Here is a 16,719-nt window from a genome sequence, read left to right as displayed (position 1 = left end):
TATGTTTGATCTTACGGCATTTATTGTTGTTATTTCTGGCTTCATGGGAGAAAAAGATGGTGCAGAGATAAATGAAGATAACAATTGCGTATACATGCTGAAGCAAAGATGCTCTGGAGAAATATTTACCATTACCTTTTAATTTAATATTCATGTTATTTCTTTATTTCTTCATTTAATATATTGGTTTGGTGTTTATTTATTTATCTATCTATCTATCTATCTATCTATCTATCTATCTATCTATCTATCTATCTATCTATCTATCTATCTATCTATTTATTTATTTATTTACATTGTTGCTATTGCAATCGACAGGTTGCTGCACCATATGGACAATCTGGTCACTAGATTATAAGCTATATAAATCTATTCCTAAAGTGTATCGGGTTAATTTTAAAAAATGAACAAAAAAAACAAAACATTTTTTAAATAGTATTTAACTAAATAAAAAATAAATCAAGAAGATCAAGAATCTATAAGACTATAGATCCAAATAAAAATGACGGGACACACACACACACACACACACACACACACACACACACACACACACACACACACACACAACAATAATAGACTAAATACTATAAATACTATATTTATTCTCGAATTAGCGCATTTTATCCAACACCTGTAGCCTACCAAGTAGTCAACAGACCTATAAAAATATCGATTTGTTGATTTTGTTATTATTATTCTTTTTCCCCCCTTTGCCAAAGTTGCTGTTCAATCATTTCCATACAGCCATCATTTATGCAAAATGAGCGCATGTGAGCCACAGATGTTCCTACTGCAGGGGGAGGCTTTAATTTATGAAAATGATCCTGTTTAATGCATGGACATTCATTGCATAACCCAATACCTCCGTCATTAGGGACAAACAACCTAACGCCACTCAGGTTTTTTATTTTTTTATTTTTAATTTTTTTTTAGAGGTTATCAAAAGACACACACACACACACACACACACACACACACACACACACACACACACACACACACACACACACACACACAAGAAATGCTTTCTCAGCGATCTGATTAGGATTTTAACCCAATAACCAATAGCACACATTAAACTCTCACCAAATATACAGAATTCAACCTGATTCAATTAAACACGGAGTCTCAGATTGAAACCTTCAGGGGGGTAATTAATCACAGAGTGCTGGCTAATTTATGTAAAACAAATCACTGAATAATTGAAGCAGTAAAATAATACAGTTTTGAGACAACAGATTCAGTCTTATGGACCTATTTATCTATACAGTGTGACCATGTGGTTTAGGTTACATAATACAAAATCTAGAAGATTGTTATTTAATTTGTCTGCATTATTTATGCTGATAAATATAGCCTATTGAGTCGGAGAAATTTTTGTGTAATAATAATAATAATCCATCCATCCATCCATCTTCTACGGCTTACTCCTTCTTCAGGGTCACGGGAAACCTGGAGCCTAACCCAGGGAGCATCGGGCACAAGGCGGGGTACACCCTGGACAGGGTATAATAATAATAATAATAATAATAATAATAATAATAATAATAATAATAATAACAACAACAAGTGATCATGTGTTTATTTTGGGCTGCCACTGAGGGGAAAAAAGGTTAGCAAAGCCATTAATAAGTGTTTATGGGTGTATTTAATTTGAGCAAATTAGATTTGGAGGTCTACATTAAGTTATTTTATTCCCCTGGGAGACGGTTAAATGAGCTTTCCAGGGCTTCATGTTTACACATTTACATTTCGGACGGTTTGTTAAAACCTCCCATGATATAGGCTAGGCTAGGCTAGCTAACACTGGCTACTTTTATCTTTTGAAACATTTAAAAAATAACCGTCATCGAACCGTTATTTCAACCGTCCACTACAGGGATCATTTCTGTGAAATTGTCTGTCTAAAACACTTTTATAGGTCACTCTTTCAGATTCGATACAGCCTAACGTACACCATGTCTTCTGTTTAAAGAGTAAAATATAATTTAGTAATAAATGATGCTGATACAGCTGGACTGCTTGCTACTGTAGCTTTAGCATGACAAGTTGTAATGCTAGCTAGTTGACTTGGGCTAAGTTTAAGCGGCCAAACATAAACGGTTTGAATAAAGATAGATGTAGTGACATATATCATGATATATGATTATACATTTTATATACATTAGTATATAATTACCTCAATGTAAATTAGGCTAGTAACGGCAAGTAACTAGAAAAGCTGGGTCTAAGCAGGGTTAACACCACCAGTAATATAAACAGATATCATTTGTTTAGGTCAGTTTATATTACTTATAAAACATGTTTAGGATAGCCTATCCATATAGCTCTAGACTATAGCCTAAAATATAAATTCTCATATTTATCTGAATATAAATTAGGCTCGTTACAGCAAGTAAGTAGGATAGCTGGCTAGTGTTTTAGGCAGGGCTAACACCACCAGCTACACAAAGAGATAGCCTATAATTGGTTTAAGGAAGTTATAATACTTATACATTTAGGATCTATATATAGCTCTCTCTCTCTCTCTCTCTCTCTCTCTCTCTCTCTCTCTCTCTCTCTCTCTCTATATATATATATATATATATATATATATATATATATATATATATATATATATATATATATAGAGAGAGAGAGAGAGAGAGAGAGAGAGAGTAATATAGGCTATTATATATATATATATATATATATATATATATATATATATATATGTAATATCAACTAGCATATTTATCTAAAAAAATGTGAGTGTAGTTATAATGTTACAGCAAATAACTAGAATAGCTGGCTAAGTCTGAGCAGGGTTAACACAAGCAGCTATAATTTGTTTAAGTTATAATATTTATAGAATATATTTAGGATATCTAGTTGTATACGATATGATATGAATTCTAGCCCATTGTGTATCTAATTGTAGATTAGGCTAGTACAGAATTAGGAATTCTATACTATTTATGGTATCACATATACATTTTTATGTTTTTTGTTTTTTAAATATGTGTGCATTTCTATAGATTAAATTAGACACTCTTTTACATTAGGCTATTGGTGTAAACATACATAAATAAATAAATAAGAAGCTATTTTGTACTAAGAGTAAGGGACTGCTGACTTATTACTCCTTATACTCCTAATAACTCATCAGTCTTAAATACTGGTACACAGTACTTGCAAGTGCAATAGAACGAATAGAAGCCCGTACTAATATCCTGTTATGAAAGTTATCTAAGGCCTACTAGGTTGCAGGAGTTTAATAATAATTAAAAAATAAATAAAATAAATAAATAAATAAATAATAATAATAATGTAAGGGCAGGCATGTATTTGGGACGAGGAAAAAATGTTATAAAGTGAAGTGATTGACTGAAGCGCGTGCCCGCGTCCGTAGCCAGGACTACTTAGCGGGTACGCGCGCCGCTGGAAGGCTCCGGCCATGGCGGGAACGCGCGCGCCCTGCTGATTAACAACACAACACCGGGGGCAAACTGCGGTGCGAAAAACCAACTAGTTCTGTCGGGATGTTACATTTTAAACATGTTTGAAGCCCCGAGGAAATCGACTAATGCCCTCCAGCCATGTTCGGAGAGCCGAGAGGAGTCAAAGGAGAAGAAGCAACCGGTGTCCGAGTCTCCTCCGCTTACAGAAAACCGTGTCAAGGCGAAGAAGAAAAGGAGGAAACGGCAACAAGAGCAAGAAGCGCAAGAAAGTGAGAAACGCTCCGATTCTGCGCCTCAGCTCCTCTGCCCCGAGGACACACTTTCAGTTCGCGGAGGAAACGAAAAGTCCGGTAACGTGGGCGACCCGATCGTTAGAGGAATCTTTCAAATCGGGAAGAAGAGCCACGATGTGATTCTCACTGCCACGCGAGTCACGTGGACGCGCATCCAGCCCGAAAGCCCTACAGGTGAGAAGAACACGGCGTGTTGTTCTGTGGTTACCATGGCTACGGTGTGTAACTTCTTGCATTCAGAGGTGTGTGTGTGTGTGTGTGTGTGTGTGTGTGTGTGTGTGTGTGTGTGTGTGTGTTTTCACCGTGTTTATGAGAACAGTGCACTCAGTGTGCAGTTCGGAAGTCTTTCTTTCTTTTTTTCTTTCTTTTTCTTTCTTTCTTTCTTTTTTGTTCTTCCTTTCTTCCTTTCTTTTTATTTTTTTAATGAACACTGAATAAGTTAACTAGTCCTGACGCAATTATTGACTTTAACCAGTAGAGACCCATGGGGACCATTACAGTTTCCATTAAAACCAATACAATTCCCATTCTACCCATTAAAACCATTACAACTTCTATGAGGGTTTCTATTGTTTCCCCACCCCCAGCAGGGTATGAAGAGAAGTTGCATGTTTATAGAATTCTGTTAGATTTCAAGCAGTTGAATGTCTCAGTGCAACTGAAATTGATTTCATGCCAGTCCTTGCTAACGGTACCTCTAATCTAAATTTTGTGGGCGGAGCTTTGTGTATGTCCATGATAATGGGGCCGGCTCAATGAGTAAAAAAAAATAAATAAATAAAAAAAATAAAAGGTAAAAATTCATTCAGATCTTATGTTCTCAACTCCACCCATTCAACTGTTAGATTACCCCCCCCCCCCCCCGAAAAAAAAATCTTACCTAATGCATCTTTAAAGTAGTAAAATCACAGTTGCTAGGCAACTGGGAATCATAAGCATAACCATTTAGCTAGCCTGTAGCTGTTATATCTTTAATACAAACTATGAAATGCAGAAAATAGAACCAAAACAAAAGCCATTTTTTAGGTTCCACCAAACCACTACCATGGCTTCCAGCACTTTAAGAAACATCAACACCATCAACACTGGTTCCCACTTGTCTTTTCTCCCTTTATACCACAGTGCTTGACTCTGATTGGTCAGAAGATGTTGAGTGATTTTTCTATAACAGCAGCTCTGACAATAGTTCTTACTGAAAAGTTTAATTGATATGGTGGAGTTTTCTGTGAGGAGATGTTTTGTTTAGCATTTTGGGAAGAATATTCTCCAGTGTAGGCATTTTCTAACAGTCAGAAGTAAAGCTGTAGATAAGTATAAGGTTTCGGACAGAAGAAAAGTCTTCAGGACAGAGGAGGACAGATTATAACATGATTTAACTTCTTTCTTTGCTTGAGTCATTCCTTAATAGATTGAAAAACTGTTAACATTGGTAAACAGCTGCAGTGGAATAAAGCACTTCAGGACATGACATGCTGTTACAGGAAACATAATCAGCATCGGGGTGGTAACACGGGGTTGGGCCAGTTCACAACACCCTCTCATTGATTGTTTTCCTAAAACAACACTGTTCGCCAAACCTTTCCCTAACAGTATCGGAATCGTATAGCTAACAGTTTAGCATTGTACAAACTGCATGCTAGATCATGACACACTTGCCTCAAACTCATTCTGAGCTGTTTAGTATCTCAAACAGAAATGCTTATGTAATGTCTGTAATTATTTAAACAATAATTAAAAAAAAAAGTCACATTGTTCCCCAGTATGGATCGGGTCAATTAGTGATGGGTCATTCAAGAACAATTTGTTCATTTCGAACGAATCTTTTAGATGACTCAGAAATAATGACTTGTCTCAGCGTGTGATTCGTTCGTTTTGTGTCATCCTTTCCTTCGTTTGACACGTGAAAACCGCATAGTCTCTGTACAGGAAATAGAAATGATTAGTTCACTTCCCGACTCTCTTTTCCGGTCCAAGTCTTTCGTTCATTTGTCACGTGACGTGACAGCCGCATCTATTCTGTATTGGTACAGAAATTAGTTCATAATTCCCAACCTTCTATACAAACAAGTGGGTGGTTGCCACAAGAGCCTCAGCATACACAGCAGTGAAGTGACAAAATAATGAACGACTCGTACCAGAAGACCCAGTTGACTGGTGAATGAATCGTTTCTGTTACTCATAATGTGACCTTGGCTGCATTATAATGTTTTCCTTATTCAGAATACGATCAAAGTTTGCGTACGTAGACGTGGTGGGGGAATTCGGCTATTGAAAATGTAACATTTTAATTGAATTCTGCTCAAATGAACGAAATGACTTGAATAAAGATTCATTCATTTTGCTGAACAAGATCCAAAGATCCGAGGCAGGAAAACGATCCAATCTTCCCATCGCTAGTGTCAATCTGTGTTAGCATCAGACTCGGGTAGGAGGAGTGGCCTAAACGTTCCAAGTGAGTGCGAGTTTGCTCCAGCAATGCAGTGCATAAAATCATGCAGATGCAGGTCAAGAGTTTCAGTTAATGTTCACATCAAATATCAGAATGAGAGGAAAATGCAATCTCAGCGACGGTGGCCTGGTTGTTGGTGCCACACTGCCTGTTTTGAGTATTTCAGAAATTTCCTTGGATTTCCACGCACAAGTGTCTCTGGGTTTAAACAGAATGAACAAACGACAGTTCCGTGGCTTAAAACGGCTGAGAGATGTCCGAGGAGACCGACCACACTGTTTCAAGCTGAGAAGAAGTCTACCGTAACTCGATTGAGCACTCTTTACAACCATGGCGAGCAGAAAAGCATCTCGGAGTGCAGAATTCTTCAAACCTTGAGATGGATGAGCTACAACAGCAGAAGACCACATCAGGTTGTGCTCCTGTCAGCCAAGGACGGGAATCTGAGGAGGATACAGTGGAAACAGGAACACAGAAACTGGACGGTTAAAGATGGGAAAAAGCGTGTACATGTAGTGAGATGCTTTCCAAGTCTGTTCCAAGTCTGTTTCTAATTCATGTTTTAATATCATATCTATAACGCAGGAAGTACACATTAGCACCGTTTTGGTTACTTAAGTTATATTATGTAACAGTCAATATGACGGTGCATACGGTGATTGGAGATACAGGATTGATGAAACTGGCTGGCTGATTTGGGGGGGTGAAAAAGCAGGAAGTCAGCGCTGCCAAGAAGTCATGTGTGACAGATGTGCTGGTAATAGATTCCGGCCGATTGTTGTGGCCACCTAAAGTAGAGCATCTGTCAGTCTTGTGGACATTTAGCAAATGTCCAAGTAAATGATACTCAAAGTGACCATCTGCATGACTGCACTGAGCACACAAACATATGACTCTTTTTCGCAGGGCTCAGATTAGTGTCATTCGCAATGGGGTTCAGACCTGTTTTCAAGCAGTGTTATATTTCTGGACTGATTTTCACATGATTTGGCTCAGACTACTTTTGTAATTAGCCTATCTATTTAAAAAAAAAAAAAAAAATGGTATAAATGGAAGAGTATGTGGGAGTCGCTCTTCAATAGCGTAAGATGTTTGAGTTGATATTAGCATCCAGAGCTACTTGTGGTTTTGTTCTGTCATAAAAAAACATGTGTAGCAGGGAATTTAAATCCATTATACCTCTTCTAGACCAAAGTATATATAATCATTTCTTATAGTATTGTGCAACAGTGTGTCAGGCAGATCAAAGACCAGCACTTGCAGAAGAATATTGCCAGGCAGCCACCTGGAGTAATGCAGTTCAAATAAGTGTTTTCATAGCAGCTGTTTAGTGCATGGGATGAGATTTCTGTCAAGTATCAAATATAGTTTTATATTAGGATTTGTCCCTGTCAGCAATTAGAAAAAGTGTCCAGATTTCTGGCCGGTTGTAAATCCAATCTGATCGATTTACTCGGATGCCCTCTTCACAGTCCAGGTGAATTATAAATATTAAATATAATGCGATTTTTTTTTTTAATGTATTTTTTCAACAGGAAATGTGACATCAGTACTAACAACTAATAAAGCTGGAGATGAGATCTGTGAGCTTTGTTCTTGAAATATACTAGAAAATCAAGACTGAAACTGGTGAAAGTAACAAAATCTAACTATTAACAAAATTCAAGACTATAGTGACCTGACCTGAACAGAAATCTTCAGTATTTCCAATCATGACTGCTAGCCTGTAGCTGACATTCATAGGAACAATATTTAAGTTTTTTTTTTTTTATTCTATTTGAACTCGCAGTTTATCTGTGCTTCTTTCAATGGTTTGGACGTCCAGAGAAAAGAAAAACACTTCCCGTGTCGGTTTCAGAGCTTGGAGAGCTCAGAAACATACCACACACACACATCATGGCTAATCGTTTGTCGTTGACCAACCGCTTCGTATCGCAATCGTACGTGATGTTATACTTTGGATACTTTGGTCGAGGTTTTTTGTGTGCAGACACATCAAAGTCTGCTCATGGACGAAGGGAATGAAAGAGAAATAGAAAAGCAGTTTGGCCCACTTAAGCTCGGCAGCCAGTACTTTCTTAATCAGTGATCCAAGCTAATGTTATTAAGCCAGCACTCTCATTACACAGAAAGCATCCATCTAATAACCCCCTATGGCCTTTACCACATGCTCTCATGAAACTGCCAGAAAACGGCAGAACGATGCCGAGATGCTGCGCTTCTCTATTTGACACTCGTGCGATTCTTTTCTTGCCTGGAGGACGGGAGATTTAAGCCACATCCTTGATGTATGAACAGACTGAAGAGTGCTTTTATTTTATTATACACATCAAATGTCAGGTAAACGCCGCATCACATCAGATGATTTTCGTGAGTCGTGCTCCAGTTTCGTGTAGGCCTCTCTCATTGTGTCATTTATTTATTTTTTGCATGACAAGTATTTTAAACAAATGTAACAGTAATATCATTTTATTTATAAAACATCCATCCATCCATCTTCTATACCACTTATCCTTCCTTCAGGGTTACGGGGAACCTGGAGCCTATCCCAGGGAGCATCGGGCACGAGGCGGGGTATACCCTGGACAGGGTGCCAATCCATCCCAGGGCACAATCACATACACACTCACACACCCATTCATACACTACGGACACTTTGGACATGCCAATCACTTACCACGCATGTCTTTGGACTGGGGGAGGAAACCGGAGTACCCGGAGGAACCCCCCCGCAGCACGGGGAGAACATGCAATCTCCGCACACACAGGGCCATGCTGGGAATCGAACCCCCAACCCTGGAGGTGTGAGGCGAACGTGATAACTACTAAGCCACCGTGTACCCTATTTATAAAACAGCTGGATCTTTTTGAAGAAATCCCGTGGCAAGACATAAAACATACCGAATTCCCCTCCCTCCCTTTACTTCAAATGTAGTCAAGCAGTCAAGATGTTTTCGGTGTCTGACTCGGACACTAGCGCCATGAGGGAAATGCAGTGAGTGTATTTCTCCCAAAATTGTTTCTATAAATACATGCCCCAAATCTTGCTATGATATGATATGTATACTTGGAATTATAAGAAACTTTATTAAGGAAATAAGTCGAGATGATACGATTTCTTTTCCGATGCTGATGAGTATCAGACCATATCGATACTCTGTGAATATTTTAAGCTTTAAAAAGAGTTTAGAAATGAAGCACTTAAAAAACATATATACATACATACGTAGCTAAAAAGACGTATTTCACAAAACCCGCAGTTTTCACACAAAAATCACTTTACATTACGTTGAAATGATAAGAAATAGAATAAACTATAACATATTAATGTAATAAAATAAATCAAACACAAAAAATAGTCATGCCTGATTAGTCACCTTCCTTAAGTGCAAAGCTAAACAAGAAAACATTACACACCACATACATAATATGGCGAAAATGTCGAGGACACCTGACCTTCACTTTCATTTGTGGTTCCCAAACTGTTGCGCCTGTGCACCAAGCGATCTCAATGAAGACATGGTGTGGGAAGGTTGGAGTGGAAGAACTCGAGTGTCCTGCACAGAGCCCTGACCTCTACCCCACTGAACACCTTTGGGATGAACTGGAACACCGACTGCACCACAGATCTCCTTACAGAACATCAGTATCTGACCTCACTAATGCTCTTGTAGCTGAATGAACACAAATGCCCACAGCCACGCTCCAAAATCTACTGTAAACCCTTCACAGAAAAGTGGAGCTTATTATACCAGCAAAGGCGGAATAAATCTGGAATGGGGATATTCAACAAGCACATATGAGTGTGAAGGTGAGGTGTCCACATACTTTTGGCCATAGTGTATGTCTTGAATGAGTGAATACTTCTGAGGTAGGGCAATATTTCGAAGGCTCCTCTATCTGTGGCTCAGATGTAGACGATCGCTATTTAAAGGAACGTAGGTGATAATGTATGGCGTCGTGTCGTGCATTGTTATAACTAATTTGCCATGTATACTTCGCTGCCAGGCGTCAGCTAATCTCCCAGCGAAGGGAGCACAGAATGCAGCATTGTCTCACTGTCATCCAGAGAGACGGAGCAGTGAAGAAGTAGCCGGGTTTGGAGGGATTTCTTCGTGTGAACCATAGGGCTGTTTTAAACTCTGCATCCTTTAGGGTGTTAAACAAGCAGCCAAGCACGTTTGGTGCTTGTTGGCAGCTCGGAACAGAGGCTGTGGAGAGACGGTCCGAATCGAGAGAGCGAGCACTGAGGCTCGGCTCAATCCCAGCAGAGACGAGTGTACTGGAGGGAGGGAATGTGCTGGTGGAGGGAGCTTTGGGGTGACTTTTTGAACCCTGAATTTGTTTAGCTTCGGCCTTGGCGCGTTTTCACTCCACCACAGGATGACCGAGAGCTCTGATCCGCTCTAGCAGCTCACGCCTCCGGAATACACAGTTCACGCTGATCACATAGTGGGTTCGTGCTCTCTGTGGCCCTCTGCGTGTGTGTGTGTGTGTGTGTGTGTGTGTGTGTTGCTCTGACTGCACTCTCCGTAGACTGATCTCCACAAGGCCTTGGGGGCTACACTCGATACAGTGGAGTATTTATTTATTTTTCATTTCTTCAAGCTGCCCTCGTGTTTCAGAGATCAAGAAAAAAAAAAAAAACCTTCGATAACTTATCCATGTGTGATTAAATGCATGGAAATGATTAGTTAATTAGCATAGTAATTTATGGCATCTAAAATATTTTAATTCAGATGAGAAAAACTTCAGCACTTTACGTATATCACTGTGATGTTCGCAGGTCTATCACAGAGTGTGCTTCTGTTAAGTCAGTGAACTAATACGATTCTGTTTTGTTGAAACCCATCTGAACTAAATAGATAAAATAAACAATGGCAAGCGCGTTCAGTTCTTTTAATCGTGTTTTTATTTCAATTCAGTTTTATTTTTAGAGCGCTTTTTATCACAAAGAACCTTTACAGAAATATGTCCATTCCGGGTATACATTTTAAATGTATGAATTTATCCCTAATGAGCAAGCCAGGGACAACAGTGGCAAGTTAAAAAGTCTCTGAGATGATATGAGGGAGAACCTTGCGAGGAACCAGACTCAAAAGGGAACCCGTCCTCATTGTGGTCAGTAAAACCAGTGAAAAAAACCCCAAAATACCAAACTCCCGTGACTGCCATCATAAAAAGGTATTGTAATATATTTAAAAGTAATATCAGTGTTAAAAATATGTAGTTATCCAACAAATGAGTTCTACAGTGGTCTCGTATTAGTGCACATACTGCACGGTTAGTGGTTAGCACATTTGCCTCGTACCTCCTGGGTTGGGGTTCGAATCCCTCCTCCGGCCCATGTGCATGGAGTTTGCATGTTCTCCTCGTGCTTCGGGGGTTTCCTCCAGGTTCTCCGCTTTCCTCCTCAAGTCCAAAGACATGCGTTATAAGCTGATTGGCATTTCCAAATTGTCCGTAGTGTATGAGTGTGTGTGCGATTGTGCCCTGTGATGGCTTGGCACCCCGTCCAGGGTGTCCCCCGCCTTGTGCCCCGAGTTCTCTGGGATGCCCCGCAACCCTGCGTAGGATAAGTGTTATGGAAAATGGATGGAAGGATGGATAGATGGATAAAATAATAACTTTGAGAAGGACAGACTAGATTATAATCAAACTAGACTATTATCTATTTATATTTAAGCAACATCACACAAGCAAGATTGCGGTTGTACTGAATATCAGCAAGGCAAGCCTGTCAAGGCTTACAGAGGCTGTTCATCAGGACGTCTTCACTATTAACACGGAGCACATGCATGTCATTTCATGTCAACTTTATCATCAGTTAAAGTTAATAACTCTTAAGGTTATTAGCTAGTCCTGAATTTTGTCAATAAATCATAAAGAAATTGAATTAATGCTAATGCTAGTGACTAGCAGTGGCAGCCAACTGGTAAACAGTTTCTTAGTGTGTAAACAAATTTGTTTAAGTCACGTTTCCCAGATGTGTCAGTCTTGCCTTTGCACATTTTGCAAACAACCGTTGTTCCACCAGTTCCACATAACTGCTTCATTTTTAGACACCAGTTCCTCCATGTTGTCAGCCATGCTACCGTGTTACCAAACAAAACACAAGCTAAGGAACCGCCTACTCTTGGTTATTATTGATTTGTTCATGTGTGTGTGTGTGTGTGTGTGTGTGTGTGTGTGTGTGTGTGTGTGTGTCAGGGACAGCACGAGCTGGTCTCAGAGCAAAGTCTGGTTCATTAAACAACTCCTGTTGCCACGCCTGAGTGTTTTCAGCGCATCTGACCGCATGCGTGTGGTATCGCGATACATGTGGTCTTTCTGTAGTAACACTGTGGAGACACTTTAATCGTTCATGCATCTAAAATCACCCACCCCTATTACAAATCTGCAGAATTGATTCGCAGTTTATATAATTACAGTTTTGGCACTGCACTCATATGATTATTTTATATAGCATATTACTTCCATAAAACTGCTTCCAGGAGCAAATGACTATCTCTGTACAAGCAAAAAAAAAAAAAAAAAAAAAAAAAAAGACACACAGTAGGCTGCTATTTTAAGGCCATGCTAATCTTTAGATAGCATTGTAGGGATTTTCCATGTCCTGCTTTTCTAATTCCTTTATCCTGTTGTGGACTAGAGTGGGTACTTTATTTGTATCACTTCATTTATAAGTGCTAGTTGATACTTTGGTGATACTTGGGTGATTGGTCCTATGCTAATTTGATTCCTCCCCTGCCCCTGGCATTATTATTGTTATTATTATTTTGTATTTTCTCTTTGCACTTGTTCCAGAGCTGGTTTTCAGTTTTACTGGTTATATTTCTTCACTTCACGAGCCTTCAGTAACCACAACAGCACCGGGAGCATTGCTCCATTTACGTTCAGCCGCACTCTGGACGCTCCGGGACAATTTTTGATCTCCAAGAGTGACCTGTTTTTATCCCTCCCAGCTCTGAGGACTCTGGTTGACCACAGCGGTCAGGCTCTCCACAAAGGCACTTATGGGATGGGCTAAAGATTTCTGAGGCTAATTGCACTACTGAGGTTATATGATCCCATTTCATCGAGGGGAGAGAGGGGGGAGAGAGTGGGGAAAGGAGAGGGGAGGAGGCAAAATGAGGCAAAAGGGAATAAATTAATAGGAGGGATGGGAAGAGGAAATAGACTCAGTGAGCGATAAAGAGATTTGGCATATTTAGGATCCTGTGAAATCTATTTAACCACATTTTTGTAAAAATTTGTCTCCATTTTCATTTTTCGCCAACTTTTCTGATCATGAGCGAGCTGAGCACATAAAGGCTATAGATTGTACCCTTGTTGTTGCCTGATTTATTTTTTTTGGGTAGGGGTGGGCGATATGATGAAAAGATCATTTCGGTACTCAAAGACGTTTCTACAATACAAGATACAATTGTATCACTATATATACGTAGGTTTGCCCACGAACTGCCAGCACAACAGTAGTGTTGCATTAAAAAATTAAAAAATTTAAAAAGTCTCTCAAAAAGTGTTTTTTTAATATTTATATTAAAAAAAACAAAAACAAATTTATTTATAAAACGTCTGTAAAAAATGTAAAAAAAAATTTTATTGTTTAATTTTAAAGATTAAGTACAAAAACACCACATGACTGCTTCCAGTCAGTGTATAATTAATTTTATTTGAAAAGATGTTTAAAAAAAAATAAAATCATGATATAAATGATATCACAGAAAAGCATATTGTGACATGAGTTTATCACGTCAACATTCATATCACTGTATCTACCAGCTCTGTTCTTTTTGTACTTTTTTCTCTGTTTTAAATGTTTGTTTTTTTTAATTACCATTAGTCCCATGCAGCTATTGTTTACACATGGTGCATCCTGAGATGATCAGGTTTGATTAATTCCCTTTAAAGTCAATGTTTGAAAAGGTGTGCCGTAATTTGAAATCTATTTTTATTAAAAAAAAAAAAAAACAACAACAATTTTTTATTTATTATTTTTTAAAAAACTATTATTATTATTATTATTTTTATAAGTCTGCTGGTTTAGAAAACATCTCCCTTCTGTAAGGGATCTTTAAATTTTTCATTAATCTCACTTGTATTCATTCTATCTACTGTAATCCAGCAGAGAATGAGAATGGCTTCCTTCTCTTAAGATTTCCTTTTGTCAGTGGAAGTTTGTCAGCTTGTGTCCATCGTACACCTTCTGTTATTTAAGGGCAGCTTTATGAATGTTAAAAGTGCAATAGGAATTAATCGACAGTCACGTTGATTTTCATAAAACGTCAAACGAGCTCCTATAAGAATCACCAGCGCTTGCTCTGAGTAAACGATGCCTGGCAGCGTCCGTCAGAGTAAGCCGATCAGCTGTTTTTGTGTTTGCACCGACCGAAGCCGTGGTGAGGGTTCAAAACGCTGTGACCCTTCAGCATCGCGCAAAGCAGCAGACAGCGTCACGCTCTAATCGGACACAGGGAACAAACAGACGGTGTCGTCTCCTCTGTTTGCGTCCCGGGGGCTTGAAAATACGGCAATATAAAAATGTAAATATTGGGTTTTGGCCTCTGTGTATGTGTGTGTGTGTGTGTGTGTGTGTGTGTCGGTTCCGTTGGCCTCCGCAGGCACAGGTGGAAAATAAGGCCCTTGACTGCATAGCGGGAACCACATGGCCTCGCTCCACGTGTGGGCGACGAGGGGGCTCTCCGGCCTGGCACGGCCTCCGCGCCTGCTTGGACGCGTTTCAAACGGCCGTATTAGTTTGCTGAGCGAAGGGCGCAGTGGGCATCTATAGCAGCCAGCAGGGAAGGGGATGAAACAAAAGAGCACTTCGGCTTTATTTCAGACAGAAGGTCTGTCTTCTCTGGGCTACAGCGACCCTCATCACATCACACTCTGAATCGTGGGCATTTTGGAAATATGGGACATTTATCACTCAATGGCATTCATTCATTTATTTATTTATTTATTTATTTATTTATTTATTTATTTATTTACACAGTAACACAACTGATTAACTGCTAACGTATTTTTTATTTGCAGTGTTTCTCTGTGATCTCCTTTTCTTTAAATAATAAAAACGTTCTGGATATCAGACAATTCTCAATACCGGCTTGTTTATGCTAATAATTGTACACGCTGTTTGAAACGTGTGTGTGTGTGTGTGTGTGTGTGTGTGTGTGTGTGTGTGTGAAGACACCTTGATTGTTGCTATTCTCTCTCACCTAGGAATGATCTTAAAATGAAAATAACAACTTTTAAAGTCTGACTCAACTACTGAACTGAAGTTTTTCATGTTAATTTTGAGTTTTTCTGGCACTTTATCATCCAACTTAAATATTTATCTTTTGATACAATACATGTTTTGTGAAAAAAAAACAAAAACAAAAAAAAACCCCAAAAGATTTTCATATACAACCCCTGGCAAAATGTATGGAATCACCACACTTGGAAGATGTTCACCTGGCTTTTTTACTTTGTAGCAAATAAAAAAAATTACAGATATCACACGAAACAATTTTTGCTTAATCGTCGACTCGTACGTTTTCCTTCTATAACCTTCGCATTTTGTTTATACTTGCACCAAATTTTAGACACAGCTGACTGGGAACATCTGCCTTCTTTTGCCACACTCCGTGCCGGATTTCCTTCTTCAAAGAGTTTTATAATCCTTTCCATTGTTTTAATTGATAACTCTCTTGTTGGGCCATGTTTCCTTTCAAAAAGTCCAAGGTTAAGGTCTGTAAGGAGCTCTCTTTTAACTGCAGACTAATTTGCGCTTATAGACTTGTGCTGGAATTTGTTTTAGAAATTTAAAGTACAAGGTGATTCCAGAATTTGTTCCTCAACGTCGAGTGATTTCCATAATTTTTTCCTCTACTTGATCTGGAAAAAAGTATGCCATTAATTTTAACATTTAATTTAACTTGTTTGATGTATGTTTCATGAAGCCAGAATGTTCAGCTATTAAACAAAAATTGTTTTCTGTCATATATCTGTGATTTTGTTTATTTGCTTCAAAGTAAATGTGGTGATTCCATAACTTTTGCCAGGTCTTGTAATATCACCATTTGACCAGCCTCTAGTCTGTAGAATTGAGTAAATGTTTATCAGTGCATATAAATGTAGTTAATGTGTGAATCGTGGTACATTCCTGTAGCTAATTCAGTCTCCTCCAAAACTATTGGAACATTCAGGACATTCCAGTTTGTTGTATTGTTCATGCCCAATGCTTTTGCAATGCCTGTGATTGATTTTTCCGTATTTTTCTCAGCTTCAAAATGGCTCGCTTTACTTACATAGACAGCTCTCTGATCTTCATGTTGGTTTATCCTTTTGCAACAACAACTGCAGTCTTTACAGGTGAAACTGAAGGCTAAAACCAAGAGTAGATGTTCAGAGCTAACAGGTCACTCCTGGGTAACAAACACCTGTCAGTCACATGTTCCAATATTTTTGCTCATCTACAAATTAGGTGGTCTGATACAAAATGTGCTATGTTCTATTTGTTTAACATGTCTACATATAAATACCA

At 38.7% G+C, this 16,719-nt stretch overlaps 1 protein-coding gene across 1 annotated transcript in view; it reads left to right on the top strand.

The window, feature by feature from the left end:
* Positions 1-3,433: 3,433 nt before the first annotated feature.
* The window catches only part of cerkl (ceramide kinase-like), a 101,304-nt gene continuing 88,018 nt past the window's right edge, over positions 3,434-16,719 (top strand). The window contains exon 1 of the mRNA XM_053680804.1: positions 3,434-3,910. Coding sequence (XP_053536779.1) covers positions 3,541-3,910 — 370 coding nt within the window. The 5' untranslated portion in view covers positions 3,434-3,540. The remainder of the gene's footprint in view (positions 3,911-16,719) is intronic.

This window comes from Ictalurus punctatus, chromosome 6 (genome assembly GCF_001660625.3).
Source record: "Ictalurus punctatus breed USDA103 chromosome 6, Coco_2.0, whole genome shotgun sequence".
Lineage (NCBI taxonomy): Eukaryota > Metazoa > Chordata > Actinopteri > Siluriformes > Ictaluridae > Ictalurus > Ictalurus punctatus.
This window is presented reverse-complemented; position numbering and strand designations above follow the sequence as displayed.